Here is a 16,373-nt window from a genome sequence, read left to right as displayed (position 1 = left end):
TGCCACGAACACCCCTGTCTGAAAGGGGTCGGCTGGTTGACACTTGAGTTCCTCTAGCACTGCCAAATCTCCATCTCTTTATCGCACAGGCTCACAGAGCACCAGAATTGGTCAAAAACACCATCAATCCGTAAGTTGAAGCCCAAAGAGCCACTCTTTGACTTTTGTGACACCAGTATCACGATGGCGGAAGCAAGCTCTACATCAATGAAAGGATCCGATGAGTGAGTGGTGAATGATTCGTTCGATTCGGTGGCTTTGTTTTTATGGGAGTGGTTCATGCAAGAGGGAAGAAAAATACGTGAAAAAGTGCCGTAGTTTTTTTTTCCTCTGGTCTTGGTGTCGTCTTCAAAGTCCATCCGCCATAATCACAAAGGAGTTCGTTCTTGACACATCCCGACCTTGACAGTGAATCGCATCATACTGCGACTTCGAGAATATGACAATCTAAGATCCAAGACGCAGTATCGTGATGAAAGGAAACCTCATCATACATAGACGACCTTCAACTTCCGTTCCTCCTCGGCGAGTATCTCATCGTCCTCCGACACCCGGGTCATTTCGGCACTGATGTTCGGGCATCCTGAAACGCCAATGACCTCTTTGCCGTCCTCTATGAGAGCCAGTGAAACTGCGTATTGTCGACCCTTCAAGAAAGCCGCAGTCCCATCAATGGGGTTCATGATCCAGACACGGCCCTTACCTCCTCCTCTTCCACGGCCCCCAAGGTCGATCAAATCTAGCATTTCTTGCATTGATCTTGGCTTGGGAAGTACGCAATCTCGAGCAAGCGGGTCTACTATGTCGGTTGCGGATGATGCCAACTCGTAAACCTTGCTTCTCAGCATTTTGTCAGCCCTAAGAGCAGCTGAGTCTTCCTCTCCCAGGACAGCATCATTTGGAAAAGCAGACCGAATAGCTCCGATGAGAAGCGCCTGAGCCGCAAAGCCGGCGATAGTCACTGGCGAGTTATCATCATTCGAGATCTCGCACACGGTCGACTGCACCTGTTTCGTGAGAGTTGAGGCTCGCAGGACGGCGAGTTCGGCAAGATGACGCTCATAAGTATAAGAAATCGTCATCTTGATGGCAACCTATGATGATCAAGTTGTTATCACGGCGCCGTAAGCAAGAGGTATTGTGGTGTTTGGCCTGGATGTTGAAGTTATTTTCTCGCCACCGCTGCAATCGGTTCAATAGAGACTACTTTCCCAAGTGGTGTCAGTAAAATGATCGGTTGACTATGTCAAATTCGAGACCCAATAGGTTGCTTACCAGGATTACGTATTGTCACCTGGGCAAGATCGAACTGGGGGAGATGAACAGATTTTGAAAGCGACACAAGCTCAGAGTAAGTAACTATGAGTGGAGCGTTTCCGCACCCATCAATGTGTTCTTTATTATAGTTGAAGTCCGGCCCTCGATGGGATAACTAAGCCAGAAGACCGTTTCCGCACCCATTCTTTAAAGAATGCTTCGCCAGTGTTTCTATCGAGTCTGCCTCCTGCTGTGGCGATCTCGGCAAATGCGGAGCTCCGTTCACTCCCCGATCCGATAATTCGTATCACTAGGCGCAAGAGCCGCTTATAGATAAGGGCAAGATCGGTTGGAGATAAAGCAAACACCGATGGACATGGGGTTTGGGCTGGAAGGTTCGTCGGCCTGACACATCGTCAGATTCGAAGAACCTCTGTATCAGACGTGGAACTCTCTGGGGACAGAAGTGACTGATGAGGCTCACATACACGTCAGAAATCGGGATGTTTTTGAGCAAATGGGAGAGAAGAGCTCAAAAGCTTCCCGACAAAAAAAGATTAGGAGTAGTTGTCTGTGGAATTAGGAGAGTGGGATCTCACAATACGTAATACCTCAAGAGATGCCTCACAAGTTCTATTATAGAATACGGCCAAATTGATATTTATATCCGTACTTGGGTGCCTTCCAACTCATCTAAGCATAGAGGCAAATTATTCAAAATGTATCATGGCGGGTCCAAGGTGGCAAGCATAGGGGCATGCATTATGTTGATATGCCAGAGTTTGGCCTGAAAGGAAAGGAGCCCTGAGAAGGAAGTCAAGCAATTTCTCTATTATTTAGATAGATTGGCCGGGAATTCTTGCGCACCTCACTTAGCAGGCCTGGTGGTGATGGTGAATAAGATGGGTGTACTATCTAGGGGGATGATGCTATGGCCAGAACCTGATGCCTTCAACCGCACGACGCTCATTTAGGGGAGCCCATCTCCATCGATGTGAGTAATGGAAATCTGGGTAACCTTGAATTTCCGGACCTGAACCTTTTGCTCAAAGAGAATGTCCATCTCTGCAGTGGTCCTCCCTTTGGACTCTGGGACCATGAAGAAGGTGAAGATGAATCCGATAACACCAGCTCCAGTCCAGAAGAATCCAGTCAGAGCGCCCCAGTTCCAAGCAGTCGGGTTGATCATATATGGCGTCATTACGCCGGCAAGGATGTTGATGACCGAGTAGAAATTTCGTGCAATGACAACAGATTTACTCCGAAGGAGCGAGGACGGGATTTCGGACACCAAGACGAAAGTAACGGGCAAAACCAGAAGAGTGGCCACAAAGCCGTCCACTGCAATGAGAGACCCAATAGCCCATGCCATTGTTGAAGACGAGGAGGTGTGAAGCTTGACTCCCATACCCCCAATGGCCGTGAAAACAGCGGTGGTTAGGGCGCCACCTCAGAGATACATTGTTCTTCGGCCTATGGATGTCATGATGACCCACTTGCCACATGGACGGTTAACCGACAGTTCATGCGAGATATGGTTTGAATGGAGACTTACAGCACCAAGCACCCCAAGCACTCAGAGTGTTAGCGCAACGATCGTCATGTTGAATGACTGATTGGTGGGAAGGCCAGCTTGAAGGAAGAAGTAGGTCATGAATGCACGAAATTGTGAGCCGGTCAATACCTGCATGGCATAGACGCCCATGACGACAATGGTGCTGCGGAGATTCGTCCCCCTTAAACAGGCGAATTAACTTGTACCCGCTTTGACTTGTCGTTCGTGCTCTATAGTAAAAACTATCAAGGAGACAAGTTTTTCAGTGTCGATATCCAGCTCAGAAGTCAATCGAGAAACAGCGGCTTCAGCCTCGTCTAGTCGGTTCTGGCGGACCAACCACGAGGGTGACTCCGGTACTAGATAGACACCGATGATGATGAGAATTGGCCAGAACCACCTGTGTGGCTTTTCGCTCATATATATACAAGCAATTCTACCATGTATGATCATACTGGAGAGCAAAGGGAACACGGTACGTCCAGAGAGCGGGCAGAGTTAGGGTACCTCGAAAGATGACCGCGTTGAGAAGTTGGCCCAGCGCCTACAACTTGTCAATGCCAACTCAGGGAGTTCAAGATACAACTTGCTCACCCAGTCCAGCGAATAGCAGCTAGTGAGGTAAGGGCGAAGCGCTACAGGCATAATGTCTGGCGTATACCGTAGTAACAGTCTGAAATATACCTAGAGGAAACGCTGCAAGGTGTCAGATCCGGGCTAGAGATAAGCTGCTTCGACACTTACAGAAGAGACAAGTGGCAACGGCAAATACTGCTAGATTCGGCGCGAAGAAAATATGGAAATGATTGGTGGCATAGAAAACAGAGCGGCCATCATGGTTTTTCGAAATCCAAACTTCTCGGTAGCCCATCCGCCTAGAAACATTCCAAAGATAGATGTGACTCCCATGATGAAGCCCAGTCCGCTTTGCCAAGACGCCGAGATCTCATAGGATCCATTAGGTTGTCGCACACTATAGGCCTCTTGGAAGGCGGGTACCGCGTATAGTGATCCTAGGATTTTGGTGTCGAACCCCTCCATGATGAGCGCGAGGGATACAAAGGCACCATACCAAACAGCCTTGGAATATATTTTCAAGGCACGAAGTGGCGTTAGTGCGTGCCCCCAAGCCATGGCAACCTCAGCATCTGTCACAAGCTGTTGTGGCATGGCCTCAGTTTTGATGGGGGATTTCTCTATGATGGTTGGTGGTTGGGATATTCAGCGGCTGGGCTCTGGTGCAATTTCAAAGGGTTCTGAATAAACTTTGAACACCAGTGTCTAGAGAATTACTGTTTCAATGCGCCGGTTCATGGCCTAGATCTTATAGCAATGCTGAACAGACAGGATAGAATATAGAGAACTCGTTGATGGGCGATGGTTAAACTCGACCAATAAGTCGCCAGCTCCGAACCATGGGTGTAGAGGTTAGGACTGGGGAATGGGCTGCTTGGGCTTGGCTCTACAGGTGCTCTAACCGGTGTGGGCGTCTTCAACTTACAAACAGGCCAGCATCTTATGCCAAGATACAACTACTAATTCCATTCCCACTACAGTATTGTGGTTTGATGCCGTCGTGTATTAATAACTGTGTCTTCTGCTGGTGTGACTGATGGTCTCTCGCAGACTCGTTATTGAAGACAAGAATAATTCCATTCCCATCCCAACAAGTTTAACAACTCAATCTACCAGCTAATACGGGATTGGAGAGACAGTAGCATGTTCGTTTGGCCTGGGTTGCCTGTGGACTGTGAACCAAACTTATGATATCTCCAAATCAAGTGTCAGGCTGGGCGTTCCGACAAATCCAGCAGGCATAGTATACGTAAAGTTCCAAAACTCAAAATCTCGGATCGGTGAATCAGACCCGCCATAGTGTCCACCAAAAGATAAACCATATGTCGTGTTCACATTTCCAGAGACGGCGACCTTGAGGCCTGCAACGTCTTCCCATCCGGAGATTGTACGCTTGCTCTTAAATGTGCCGACGAGAAGAGAGAATATCGAGCTAGAGTGGCCAGTTGGATAGGATAGGGTGAGCTGACCGGGCCCAACCTTGGTCTCTAGAGCAGTCTCTGTTGGGTAGAGCTGGGGAGAATGTTAACAAGTGAACGGGGTGCCTTGAGAATGGCACTTACTGAGATGAATGAGATTTCGTTGCCAGTATCCCATTGGACCACGGCGGGATTGAACGCCTCTTGATTTTGAGAAGGGCCGCCGATAGCAATCTCATCAAACGACTCAGCGCCGATGGTAAGCTTGTCAGAGAGCCACGTCGTGATATTGCGGGGAACCTTGTCAAAGGGAGGGTAGTACGCGCTGGCCTGGAAGGTATGCTCGCCGGAGAAGCTCATCAGGCCTGATAGAACCTTCTTGGGGATTAAGCGCTTGTGGTGGTCTGCAAGGATGGCGAACAGAGGACCCCAGGCATAGTCGGCCATATGAGACATGATTTGAGGCTGGGTATGGTCAGTACAGAATCATGGCTCATCAATCCAGGACTTGCCTTGTTAATGAGGGACGAGTTCTCCTTTCCAATCAAAGTCCAGAACCAAAGCGCCATAAGACTAAGGTAGCGGTTCATATCATACCCGTATGACCTATCCCACGGCCCAGCGATATTCTTCATGCCAGGGTGCCAAAGCTGTCCGATAGCCTCCCAGGTATGCTCAATCATAGATGGTGCTTCTTTAGTCATTACGGAGTCCTCGGGCAGGTACTTGCTCCAGAGAAGAAGACCGAACAGCGAAACGCCCGTGTACGTGCCCGAGTTGAACTCGGAGAGTGTGTTGGCGCGGTTGAAGAGGTTGATGATGTCTTTTGCGTACTTTTCTCCGCTGGCTGTCATGTTCTTTTCGTGGAGACGACGACCGGTCCAGCTTGATACGAAAGCACGCATGATTGACTGGGAGGTATCAGCATTATTCTTCCCTTGACCATTCTCCCGCTCACCGGGTTACTGTACGCAGGGTACAGGTTATCCTTGGTGTTATCGGTATTTCCAAAGCGGTATTCATCACCCTTGGTAGTATTGTACAGCGACTGCAGGATCAGCTTCTGAGTTGACTTGCTAATAATGGCAGAGTACTCCTCCATAGCCATGATCAACGTTGTACCAACAAAGCCACGCCAGTTGGGATCCCAAGAGTTGTAGATCTTGGCCGGGTAGTGTGGGCTGCCAACGTAGGGTTCTTCGGGCTCCTTCTGGTACGTCGCGTACCTATTCACTTTCTGTCAGTGATCTACCTTCTTCAAGGGCTTTCCACAATTACCATTCGTCCTTGGGATCCTCGTATTGCGCATGGATCACGTTTGTGATGATCTTTTCAGCCTCTGTGGCATCATCGCCCTTGTTCCGTGCTAATAAACCCAATGCATACCAGACAGAGCTTCGAGTATCATGATTGAGTGCTGTCGTTGCACTAAAGTCGAAGAGGTACCCAGTATTAGGGTCGTAATAGTCATCCATCCAATTCATACTTTCGGTAAAGAGGGAACGGGCGTTTCGGGACATAGAATTGAGGGCCGAAGGGGCCGCGAAGGCCAAGGCAGCAAAGCCCAGCGGCGCCAAAACTGTGACGCGCATGTTGAAGCGATTATTTGTGAGAACGTTGAAGCACCTGATCTTGCTCCATCAAGGCCTAGGACCAGCGGGTTCATTGACCTTATAGATGTGTAGGTCCGCTCGTACTGATGCAGCGGAGCCTCGGCTTTCAATCAATCTCGGGTGACGATCGGCCGAGAAGTTAATCCCCTCATCCATCCATCCCTGTTTCTGAGTTCATGCATCCAGCATCCCCGCACCATTACGGGGTAGTCTCCGGAGAAATAACCTCAAACATATGCCGGCTCTCATCAGAGTCCCCACTTGAACCGGAGAAACAACTAGAAACATAAGATGATCAACAGGTCACCGCCAGTCTAGTATTCTCAGCTTGCAAGTGGCTAGAGCAGGGGTTGATTGGGCACACGACCATTCAAGTGCGGATCTGAACGTGAAGTTTAAGATTCTCGTTCTTGAGGCAAATGGTCAAGTACAAGGCCACTGACTCGTACAAACTTCACTTTCTCCAAGCACGCTTGCCTCCCCTCGAACGGCCAATGCCCAATGCCAGCCGGGCTTCCTTGGACTCATTCGTCGCAAACCAATTCCATAGATCCAGCACTGCTTTCCTGACCTGTGTCACGTCGTTCTCAGAAACATTTGGCTCTTCCCCAGCAGTCAGAACACCCGCCTTCCGAAGCTGATCATCGCGTCCTTGGAGTGACACGTTGCCAAGCGTGTCGGGCTCACAGGCATACGCCAGAATGCGACACAAGACCGATAGCTTCTTCGTCTCTGTGCCCTTTAACTCTTCATCCAGGGCTTGGAGAGAGTAGGGCGACGAGAAAGGATCCTCGACTTGTTCATTGGTCTCGAAAAGGTAACCGACAACAGAATGCACAAGAGGGTACTTGGTCAGGTTCGTCGGATTACTCTTCCAGCTGTCAAGAACCGCCCCAAGAGCACGAGGATTGTCGATCTTGAGCTGCTGCAGCACGTAGAGGAACCATGACAGCGACCCCAGGCGGTAATCTTCTTTGGCACGGTCGTGGGGAGCATACTGCTGCAAGAAAGTGCCGACCTCGAAATGGGTTCCAAACGGCCTTATCTGGTTCGCAATGCGTGTCTCCATGGACGCCTTCAGCTGGCCAAGCATGACCTCACCAGTTCTCATCAGTCCGTTGATACCGTCCAGCATACGGACCTCTTCAACAGAGAGCGCGCCGTTGAGGGTCTTGTATGCGAGGTCGTGCTCCACTTCGGACCAAGCATGCATGAGCAGCGAGGCAACTTGGATCTCGATCTTGGACCCGGCGTACTTCAATTGGTCCTCGGGCAATCGGTCAGTCCCAAGTTCGAGGCGAAGATGCGTCGCTCTGTATCCCGCAAACTCATTCCGGTACTTGCCATCCTCCTCCGTCAGAGTCGAGTCACACGTATGCCCTGCCAATCTCTTGACATCGACATTCGCGAACACCTTGAGCATCAAAAGCTCGACCTCCCGCCGCTGGCTGGGAAAGTACAGGGCGATACGGACACCAGCGAGATCAACGAGATCTTTCTTGATGTCTTCTTGTGTCTGGTAGTTCTTCTCTTTATCGCGGCCCTTGAGCTTTTCGAGGAGCCGGTCAGGACGCTTGGCGCGAGAAGTGATGATGGCGGGGATACCACCTTCGGTGAGAACTTTGCGGCAACGCTCTTCAGCAATCTCGGCTACTTGGGTGTAGAAGCCATGGTCGTAGTTGTCGACAAAGTCGGTGAGCAACTTTCGAGCCATTGTCAATGAGGTGTGTTTGGGTCGGGAAGGCTGAGAATCTGTTGTATTGTGAAAAGAGACGCGTTCAACGTGCTTTCTGCAACAACAAGATGATTGACAAACTTTTAAAGGCTCGGCAACTTAGGAAATGGTTCAAACCAGGGCTGGAGAAAAGAGGAGCAAGGGCCTCTTGATCGAATGTGGAATTTCAGCTACGCCACGATATGCGTCGGAAGTTTAGACCAATTAGCAGGGGCCACAAATATGGCCTCAAGCATATTATATGACTCTAAAAGTCCTCCCGTCATCTGTACATCAATATTTCTCCACAATGGTGCCCATACCAAGGGCACTTGGGCACGGGATGTGGTCTCCCACCGGCAACGACTTCTCCCGCTAGCGACAACTCATGCAGCTGCGAGGTCCATCTAATACCCTTTTGTTCTCTCAGGGGTCATCTCAGCGTCAAGAGCAACTTGCAGGTTCTTTGGAAGAGCAGAAAAACGCATTTTTCAGGCATATAAGATGTTTCTACCCGTCTCAATATTTACACAATGTGTCACCTACTAATGATTGAGGCATTGCCTCTTGGCTGTGGTTAGCACAAGAAAAGCTCAATCTCGCTGAGCCAACATTCCACGGAGCAACACCCCACAAGATATGGGTGAGCAGACGGAGGATGTGAGGGGTCCAAAGGCAATGAGGTACCTGTTGTACTTCGATGTCAAGTGTCAATCTAAGTTCTCGTAGCTGTCTGCCCACTTGAGGCGAGGACATGGTCCGCTCAAATTGGCTTAGGTTGTGAGACACGGCTGAGCTGCCATGCAAGTCCGACCAATTGGACTTCAAGCTCATCATGCAAACCCCTCACTATTCTCACGCGGTGTGGTACCTAGGTCGATGGAAAACAAACCAGAAACTGTGAGGGTTGAAACATGGGTGGCATGGGTGGTGGCTCGGCGACTTCCATGCCTTTCGCCTGCGGGCGTCCTTGGCCGATCCATATCCCCCCTCTGCCGCCCTACTACCTCCGACTTCTTCTGTGAGTTGTCAGATCGTCATTGAGACTCAACCCTCGAGCAGGCCTGAGCGTCCACTCAGCACCATGTACTTTTGCACCACGACAAACGTCACATGCCTTACCAAGGTGAATAAGTTAGCTGCTGTAATAGTCTCATTTGAATAATAGTGGGGGAGTCTGATCATACATAGCATGAAGGATTTACTCGCGTCACGACAAGCGGATATCGGTACCGCGAATATTGACTTTGAATTACAAAGAAATACGCCCAGTTGTGCTGATGCCAAGATGGACTCCAACAACCGGCAAAGTCAATCATCGACCCGGGCCAGTTTGAAGATATGATGCTGGAGGATGAGACAAGAAATTGTTGACCATGGTTTGATAGGGCGAGCCAAGAGTGACACGCGCCTCTCCGTGGACCAAAGTGTTAATTCTTTTCTTGTATAGATATCCAGCGCTTTAAGTCAAAAGGAATGATTTAACCGAAGAACCCACTGCCACTAACAAGTCGATCCTTTTCTTTTAGGTGTTCTGATAAGCGATAACCGATGCGGTCACCGCTATATCACGTCGCCTTCTGGTTGTGAAATTCTTGTGGAAGATTGGAACTGCTTCTAATTCGTCCCTGGAGTTTAGGGTAGTCGGGGCCGGGATTGTGGGTCGAGCAGTTGTTAGTCCTGATGGGGCGGACGTAGGTATATGAAAGAGCATGGGCTCAAATATTTTTCCTTGAAGAAAAAAAAGGGAAAATGTCGAAAACATCCATATTCTGGACTCTACTTTATCAAAGATGCCTACCTACAACAGGATAATCCTCATTGCTTCGGACGCAATGATGGAAGAAGGTGATGGATGGGTCACGTGATAGGTAGCGCCCTCACTAATCCACTATTTGCCCATGTGCCCCGATCGCGTCGTCTCCAATCGCGTTGCAGTAGCCTCATCTGTCCAACCATCTCGATTCAATTGGCGGCCAAGCACCAACTCCAACTCCACATGCCATTACAGGGGCCGTGCTTGTATGGTATCTCACGTCCAACAGTCTCCGCTATCGCTGTTATTCACCACCACCTCTAAGCCCCACCCCCCAGAAACCGCGCGCCCCCAGAAACCGCGCATCATCACGAATATTACTTATTTCAAGCATCATAAATAACCTTAATTTTAATAATATAATAATATTATAAGAAGATTAAATCTAATATCCCTATAATCTCTAATTACTACTTATAAAATAGATCTACTTTTTTTTATTTTTTAACTTTTTTTAATATCTCTCTCGGCTTTAAAAGTTTTAATATCTCCTAATAGGCCTTATTAATATTAGGAACCTTTATAAAGTATATATTAGGATTAAAAGGAAATTTCTTTTTTCTTTTAGGCTTTATTTCCTCTTTTTTATGCCTAAAAAGTAATAATTCCTTTTTTTAACTTATTAATATAATATTTTTATAATTTATATTCTTATTAATTTTCCCTATAAAAAGTTATATTATATTATTAAGCTTTAATACTAAAGAGATATATTTAAGTAAAGCCTAAAGCTCTTATAATAATATAGGGGTCCTAAAAAAATAAGAGGATAGCAAATAAGCCTTCTTTTATAATATTTTTAAAGTCTCTAATAATAAGGTTATTATAGGGTTTATTAAGGGCTTTATAATTAATATTAGCTAAAGTCTAAAAGCCTTTTAACCTATAAGGATATTCTTAGATATTATCTCTACTTTCTTTGCCTTATAATAATATTATAAGAATATATATTTACTAATAAGTATATATGCTTAGATTAAGGAAAGTAAGGATATAAGATAATAATAATACTACTTAAGGGGATTAAAGATAGTAAGATTAAGAGGCTAAAGAATATAGGAAGAATATAGGATAAGATATAAGATATATATATTATTTTAGAAGTACTTAAATATAAATTTATTAATAATATAACTATTATAGCTATTAATAATAAGTAATCTCTTATCTCCCTCCTTTATTAGCTTTATCTAAGGGATAAAGATCTTTTTAAGCTATAGAGTTACGATATAGTTATTAATCTAGTCTTTTTAATTATATATAAAGTCTTAATCCTTTAAGAAGTTAAGGAAATAAAGGTCTTTAAGAAACTAAGACTATTAAATTATTTATCTTTTATAAATAACTAATAATATTAATACTTTCTTTATAGCTAAGATATACTTAATAATTATAATTTAATCTATTAAGCTAGGGTTTTAAATAATTATATAGTTCTTCTTTGCCCTTCTTAATATAAGACTATTATATCTAAGTCCCTCTATAATACTTATTTTATTTATATTATAATAGTTTTTTAGCTTAATATCCTTAATAATTAATATAATAAGATAAGAAAAAAAAACCCTTAATATTCTTAATAATTACTTTATTAAATTATACTAAATTAAGTCTCTAACCTTATAATATATTTATACCTTTATTATAGCATAAAAAACCCTCTATCTAGTAAATCCTAATAGGTTCCTTATTGCTATTAAGTCTAGCGATATAGCCCGCGAAGTTAATAACTTAGGCATAACTTAGGGCAAAGCCGAGGTCATCTTAGGCTATAATCTAAGCAGCGAGGTACTATTCTTACTCTACTAAGAGCTTCTAGAGGTATTTATAACTTATAATATGACTTTAAGAGCTAGAAATACGGCCACGGAGGGTTAACTCTAGTATGCTATATCGCCTAGTAGTAATCCACACGGCTATGCCTTCGCGGACTTCCTAAAGAGCGTTTTAAATATCAATTTTAATATAATTTAGCATAGGGATTCTAAAAATATAAGAATTATCGCGATAGCTTCAATATTATATAAGAAATCGCGGTCTGAAGATAATTAAAGATTGATGTGTTGGTGGGGAAAAAGGTGCGCGGTTTCTAGGGGCGCGCGGTTTCTAGGGGGTGGGGCTTAGTGGCTATGGCACAGCCAACCCCTAGCCCCAGTATCCCCTTACTATATTTTTAAACGCACCTAAGGGAATTAAAAGATCGTGGTTAGTTCGACTAGAAAGTGTGTGTAGAGGTTAGTTAGCCTACCGTCATAGCGGATCTAGTGGGGGCTAAGATCGTGGTGGAGTAGGATACCCCCTTTTCGACGCTAAAGCGATTGAGTCGCGTGGTGAAGCCCACTAGCAAGGTCTGAGATATAGCGTGATAACTTGAAGATACCGTGAAAGAAACGAAAAAGAGCACCTGATATGCGACGCGAACGGCACCTGCCGAAGAGCAGATCGACCGACCGACCGAAGCACGAAGGAGCAGCGGCAGCAGTAACGATGGAAGGGCAATGCTTTAGAAGGCCTTAGACCTCCTAGGCGAGTCGCGCAGGGAGACTAAATGGCTGAAGGAAGCGCTGAAGGAATAGATGGAAATAACTAGGGAACTTAAGGAAATTGTTAAGAGGCAGGAAGAGTTAGTGCAGGAAATGGGCAGATAGGTGGTTGAGATTAAGAAATAGATAACCGAGGAGCTATAGTAAGCCCGCGAGTAGCTCGAAACTATCGCGATAAACGCGATAGATGTACCCCAATGATCATACGCCGATATCACGTGATCGACACTATTTCCTAAGCACAACAGTGCTAGGGTCTCAGCCCTAACCGCTTCACCGAATCCCAAAGACGCGCTCTACTACACGATCGACGTATCGAGAACAGATGGAGATAATGACAGATCCTCAGCCGGGGCGATCCGGGCGATGGTAGAAAGTGGAGTCCGTTCCGAGCTAGATAACCCGACGTGGCGATGCCGAGCGGTCACCAAGGACCCAAAGAACCCCCATTATATTAGGATCACCTGCAAGGACGAAAGCGAGTATGAAGTCGTGAAGCAGACAGCGGAAGGAAAGCTGGCTCAAGGAGCCCGTATCCTGCGAGACGATCTCCACCCCATCAGTGTTACGACCTTCGCGGCTACGTCACGTAGTCCCCACAAAATCCCGAATACTAAACCACCAATCACAGAAGGACTAATATACTAAGGACCGACATCGTTCCTAGACCGCGTCGGTCCTAAAACAACATCACGCCCTCTCGCGATCAGCTTTATTTAAGAAGCCCAAATATATAAAACGCACTTATTATACTCTCCTATATAGTAGCTACCCTAGCTATTAATATAACTTAGTTATACTTAATACTTTTAAGTATATTACTAAATATAATACCCCTTATTATTTAAGTATAGCGCGATTATTTTATTTACTAATATAAACCTAGTATAACTAGTTTATCCCTTAGGAATATATATAATCATTATATATTAATAGCTCTTATTTAGTAGATTACTTATATTACCTTAAATAATATTAAACGCAATAGCTACCTAGGCAGCTCCTGCAAATAATTACTAATAGGTTTTACCTACTAACTACTAACCTACCATACTAGCCCTAGCTAACTAAGACGAAGATATAGACGACGCAGATAGCTCCAATAACGACGAAGTTAAATAACTTCGGGCTTAAATTACTGCTATAAGCGCTAAAATAAATAGCATATATGACTTAATTAAGAGAATAGGCGAAATATAGTAAATATAAAATGCCTAGTATATAAATAATATCTAAGAAGTTAATAATATAGTAACTGCCGCTATAAGGGGCAAAGATATAAGAGAAATCTTAAAGCTAGACCCCCCGGAGAAGTTTAATAGGACCACCTATAAGCTACCTACTTTCCTTATATAGCTATAGGCTTTTATAACCTATTACCTAATATAATTTAACCTAATATCTAATAAGGTTTAATATACTATGGGATAACTTACTAAGTATACTATAGCCTAGTTTAAACCTATTATAAAAAAATATCTTATTATCTTATTTATTAAACTCTTACCTAAGACTATTAGCCTCTATTCTAGCTTTAAGACCTTTAAGGCTATGCTCTAATAAGCATTTAGGATAATTAATAAAAAGGTATAAGCTAAAAGAGAAATTAAGGCACTTAGATAAACCTATTTAGCCTTAAAATATAAAATAAAATATCTCTAATTTACCTTAAAGCTTAATTAAGACTAAAAACCCTTAATATTATTTTTTTTTAATAAACTTAAAAAGGAAGTTTAAATAAAACTTTATAAAAAAAATTAACTTAATAACCTAATTAATTATATTAGTAAGGTAATTAGGATTAATAATTAATAGTTTTTATAAAAAAAATTATAAAACCCTAAGTTTAGTAATAATAAGGCTAATAATTTATAATTTAATATTAATTAAGGTATAAAAAAAAATAATAATACCTCTTATAATACTAAAGCTAGCCTTATAATACTTAGAGCTATATAAAAAGGCAAATAAGATTATTATAGCCTAAAATGCTAATATTATTATAAAATAAACCATATTAAGAAGGTTTATTATAAAAAATAATAAGATATTAAGGAGGGATATTATTAGCTAAACTAATAATAATCCCTCCTAGAAGATAAGAAATATATAAATATAGCATAATAAGTCTAATAAAAAGATAAAAACCCCTAAACTATGCTATAAATAACTAAACTCATCGTGATATTATAAAGTAGATATAATATATTAATAAGAAAAGATAAAGATAAATATAAATAAAAACTAGATACTAGAATAGCCCATAGTTAAGTAAGATATATAAGGGAATAACTAAAGAAAACCTAAGATATATACTAATAACTACTCCTAGAACTAATAAAGTAAAGAAACCCTATGCTAGATATAATAAATAGCAAAAAGGTTATTATTATAATAACTAAGAAACTTAAATAAAAAGAAAAGTTAGCCCTAACGGGGTAAAAGTAATAAGTACCCCTAACTATAAATAAATAAACTAACTTCTAAGAAGTTACTATAAAAGGCTTCCCCTATAAAAAGTAAATTATAAGATATAAAAGAAAGAAATAAGTTTTAATACCTACTATAATCTACTAAAGGGACTATAAATAAAACAATCCCACGTAATATAACTATACCCTATGCCCCTAATACTAGGTTAAGATATTATAGGAATATAATAAAATCTATAAATAATAAAAAGTAGACTAATACGGTAGGCTATTATATAATAACTAGACCGCTAAAGTAAGTAATAATAATATAAATTAAACTAAGTTTAAATAAGATACCTAGAGGCTATAAAAAAAACTATATAAAGAATGCCCTTAATAATAAAAATATTAAAAAAGTAATAAAAAACTATAAATAAAAGAAAACTACCTATAATTATATAATAAAAATAGTAACTAATACTAAAATAGCCTATAAGAAAGGTATATCTAAACCATATAAGAACATATAGATATAGTATATAAATAAAAAATCTATATTAAGGCCTATTATAAGGAACTAGCTAAAAACCCGTGATACTAAGAAATACCCTTTAACTTATAAGATAATATATAGATATACCCTATGCATAGGAAATATCCTAGTATCTTATAAATATCTTATTAATATTACTAGTATAAAAAATATTAGGAAGAGAAGTAAAAATAAGACTATTTCCCTATCGCCTTACTAGCTTAACCTAATAATAACCCCTATATATAATATAAAATAAAAAGCTATTAGGTATTCTACTAATATAATATTATTAGCATTATATACGCTAAGTATAAAAAAGAATTATATAAAGCTATCTAGAAATATAAGTAAATTATCTATAAAGTTAAAGACTAATAAAAACAAATTCGCTAAGAAAAATAAGAGAAACTAGAAGACTAGTAACTAATAACCTAGTTAGAAGATAAAAAAGACCTAAGATAAGAATAAAAATAATAATACTAAGACTAACTATATAGCTAAGATAATATATATAACTATAAAGTATATAAAGATAGTAAATATAAATATAACTACCCTAGCTACGCATTATTGAAAAACTAGGAAACCTACCTATAAAAGGGCTATAGGTAGAAGAATAGCTAATAATACCATAAAGGGCCTTATATACTATAAAGGGAAATATAAACCTAAGATATTTTAAAATATTAATATAAGTCAAGGGAGAATAGCTACGCGCTTTAGTAAATAATAGAGCTAAGTAAAATCTATTTAACCTAAGGATAGTAAATAAGCTTAAGCTATTATAGAGGTATAAGGCAAAGCCCTATATAATAATTAACCTTAAAGGAAAATAATTTAATTATAATAATAAAATTATTAATAATAAGATTAATTACTTTAAAGTTTTTATTAAAAGAAAGAACTAAGGAATCTTATTTAATATTATACCT

General features: G+C 41.9%; 4 protein-coding genes across 4 annotated transcripts; all 4 read right to left on the bottom strand.

Moving 5' to 3' along the window:
* Window positions 1–2,227: 2,227 nt before the first annotated feature.
* NCS54_00882000 (MFS domain-containing protein) lies at window positions 2,228–2,629 on the bottom strand (the record flags this gene model as incomplete). Its single annotated transcript, XM_053154188.1, has 1 exon — window positions 2,228–2,629. One exon carries the CDS (start codon window positions 2,627–2,629, stop codon window positions 2,228–2,230), a length of 402 nt encoding a protein of 133 aa, XP_053010163.1.
* Window positions 2,630–3,248: 619 nt separating this feature from the next.
* On the bottom strand, window positions 3,249–3,457 carry NCS54_00881900 (MFS domain-containing protein; the record flags this gene model as incomplete). Its single annotated transcript, XM_053154187.1, has 2 exons — window positions 3,249–3,356; window positions 3,407–3,457. The coding sequence occupies 2 exons, from the start codon at window positions 3,455–3,457 to the stop codon at window positions 3,249–3,251; spliced, it is 159 nt and encodes a 52-aa protein (XP_053010162.1).
* A 1,116-nt stretch (window positions 3,458–4,573) lies between these two features.
* NCS54_00881800 (Hypothetical protein) lies at window positions 4,574–6,398 on the bottom strand (the record flags this gene model as incomplete). The annotated part of the gene is made up of 5 exons (XM_053154186.1): window positions 4,574–4,900; window positions 4,951–5,271; window positions 5,319–5,717; window positions 5,765–6,032; window positions 6,085–6,398. The coding sequence occupies 5 exons, from the start codon at window positions 6,396–6,398 to the stop codon at window positions 4,574–4,576; spliced, it is 1,629 nt and encodes a 542-aa protein (XP_053010161.1).
* A 475-nt stretch (window positions 6,399–6,873) lies between these two features.
* Window positions 6,874–8,133, bottom strand: NCS54_00881700 (RelA-SpoT domain-containing protein; the record flags this gene model as incomplete). The annotated part of the gene is made up of 1 exon (XM_053154185.1): window positions 6,874–8,133. The coding sequence occupies one exon, from the start codon at window positions 8,131–8,133 to the stop codon at window positions 6,874–6,876; it is 1,260 nt and encodes a 419-aa protein (XP_053010160.1).
* Window positions 8,134–16,373: the final 8,240 nt, after the last annotated feature.

This window comes from Fusarium falciforme, chromosome 7, assembly GCF_026873545.1.
Source record: "Fusarium falciforme chromosome 7, complete sequence".
NCBI lineage: Eukaryota > Fungi > Ascomycota > Sordariomycetes > Hypocreales > Nectriaceae > Fusarium > Fusarium falciforme.
Note: the sequence above shows the minus strand (reverse complement) of the source record. Positions and strands in the feature narration are given on the sequence as shown.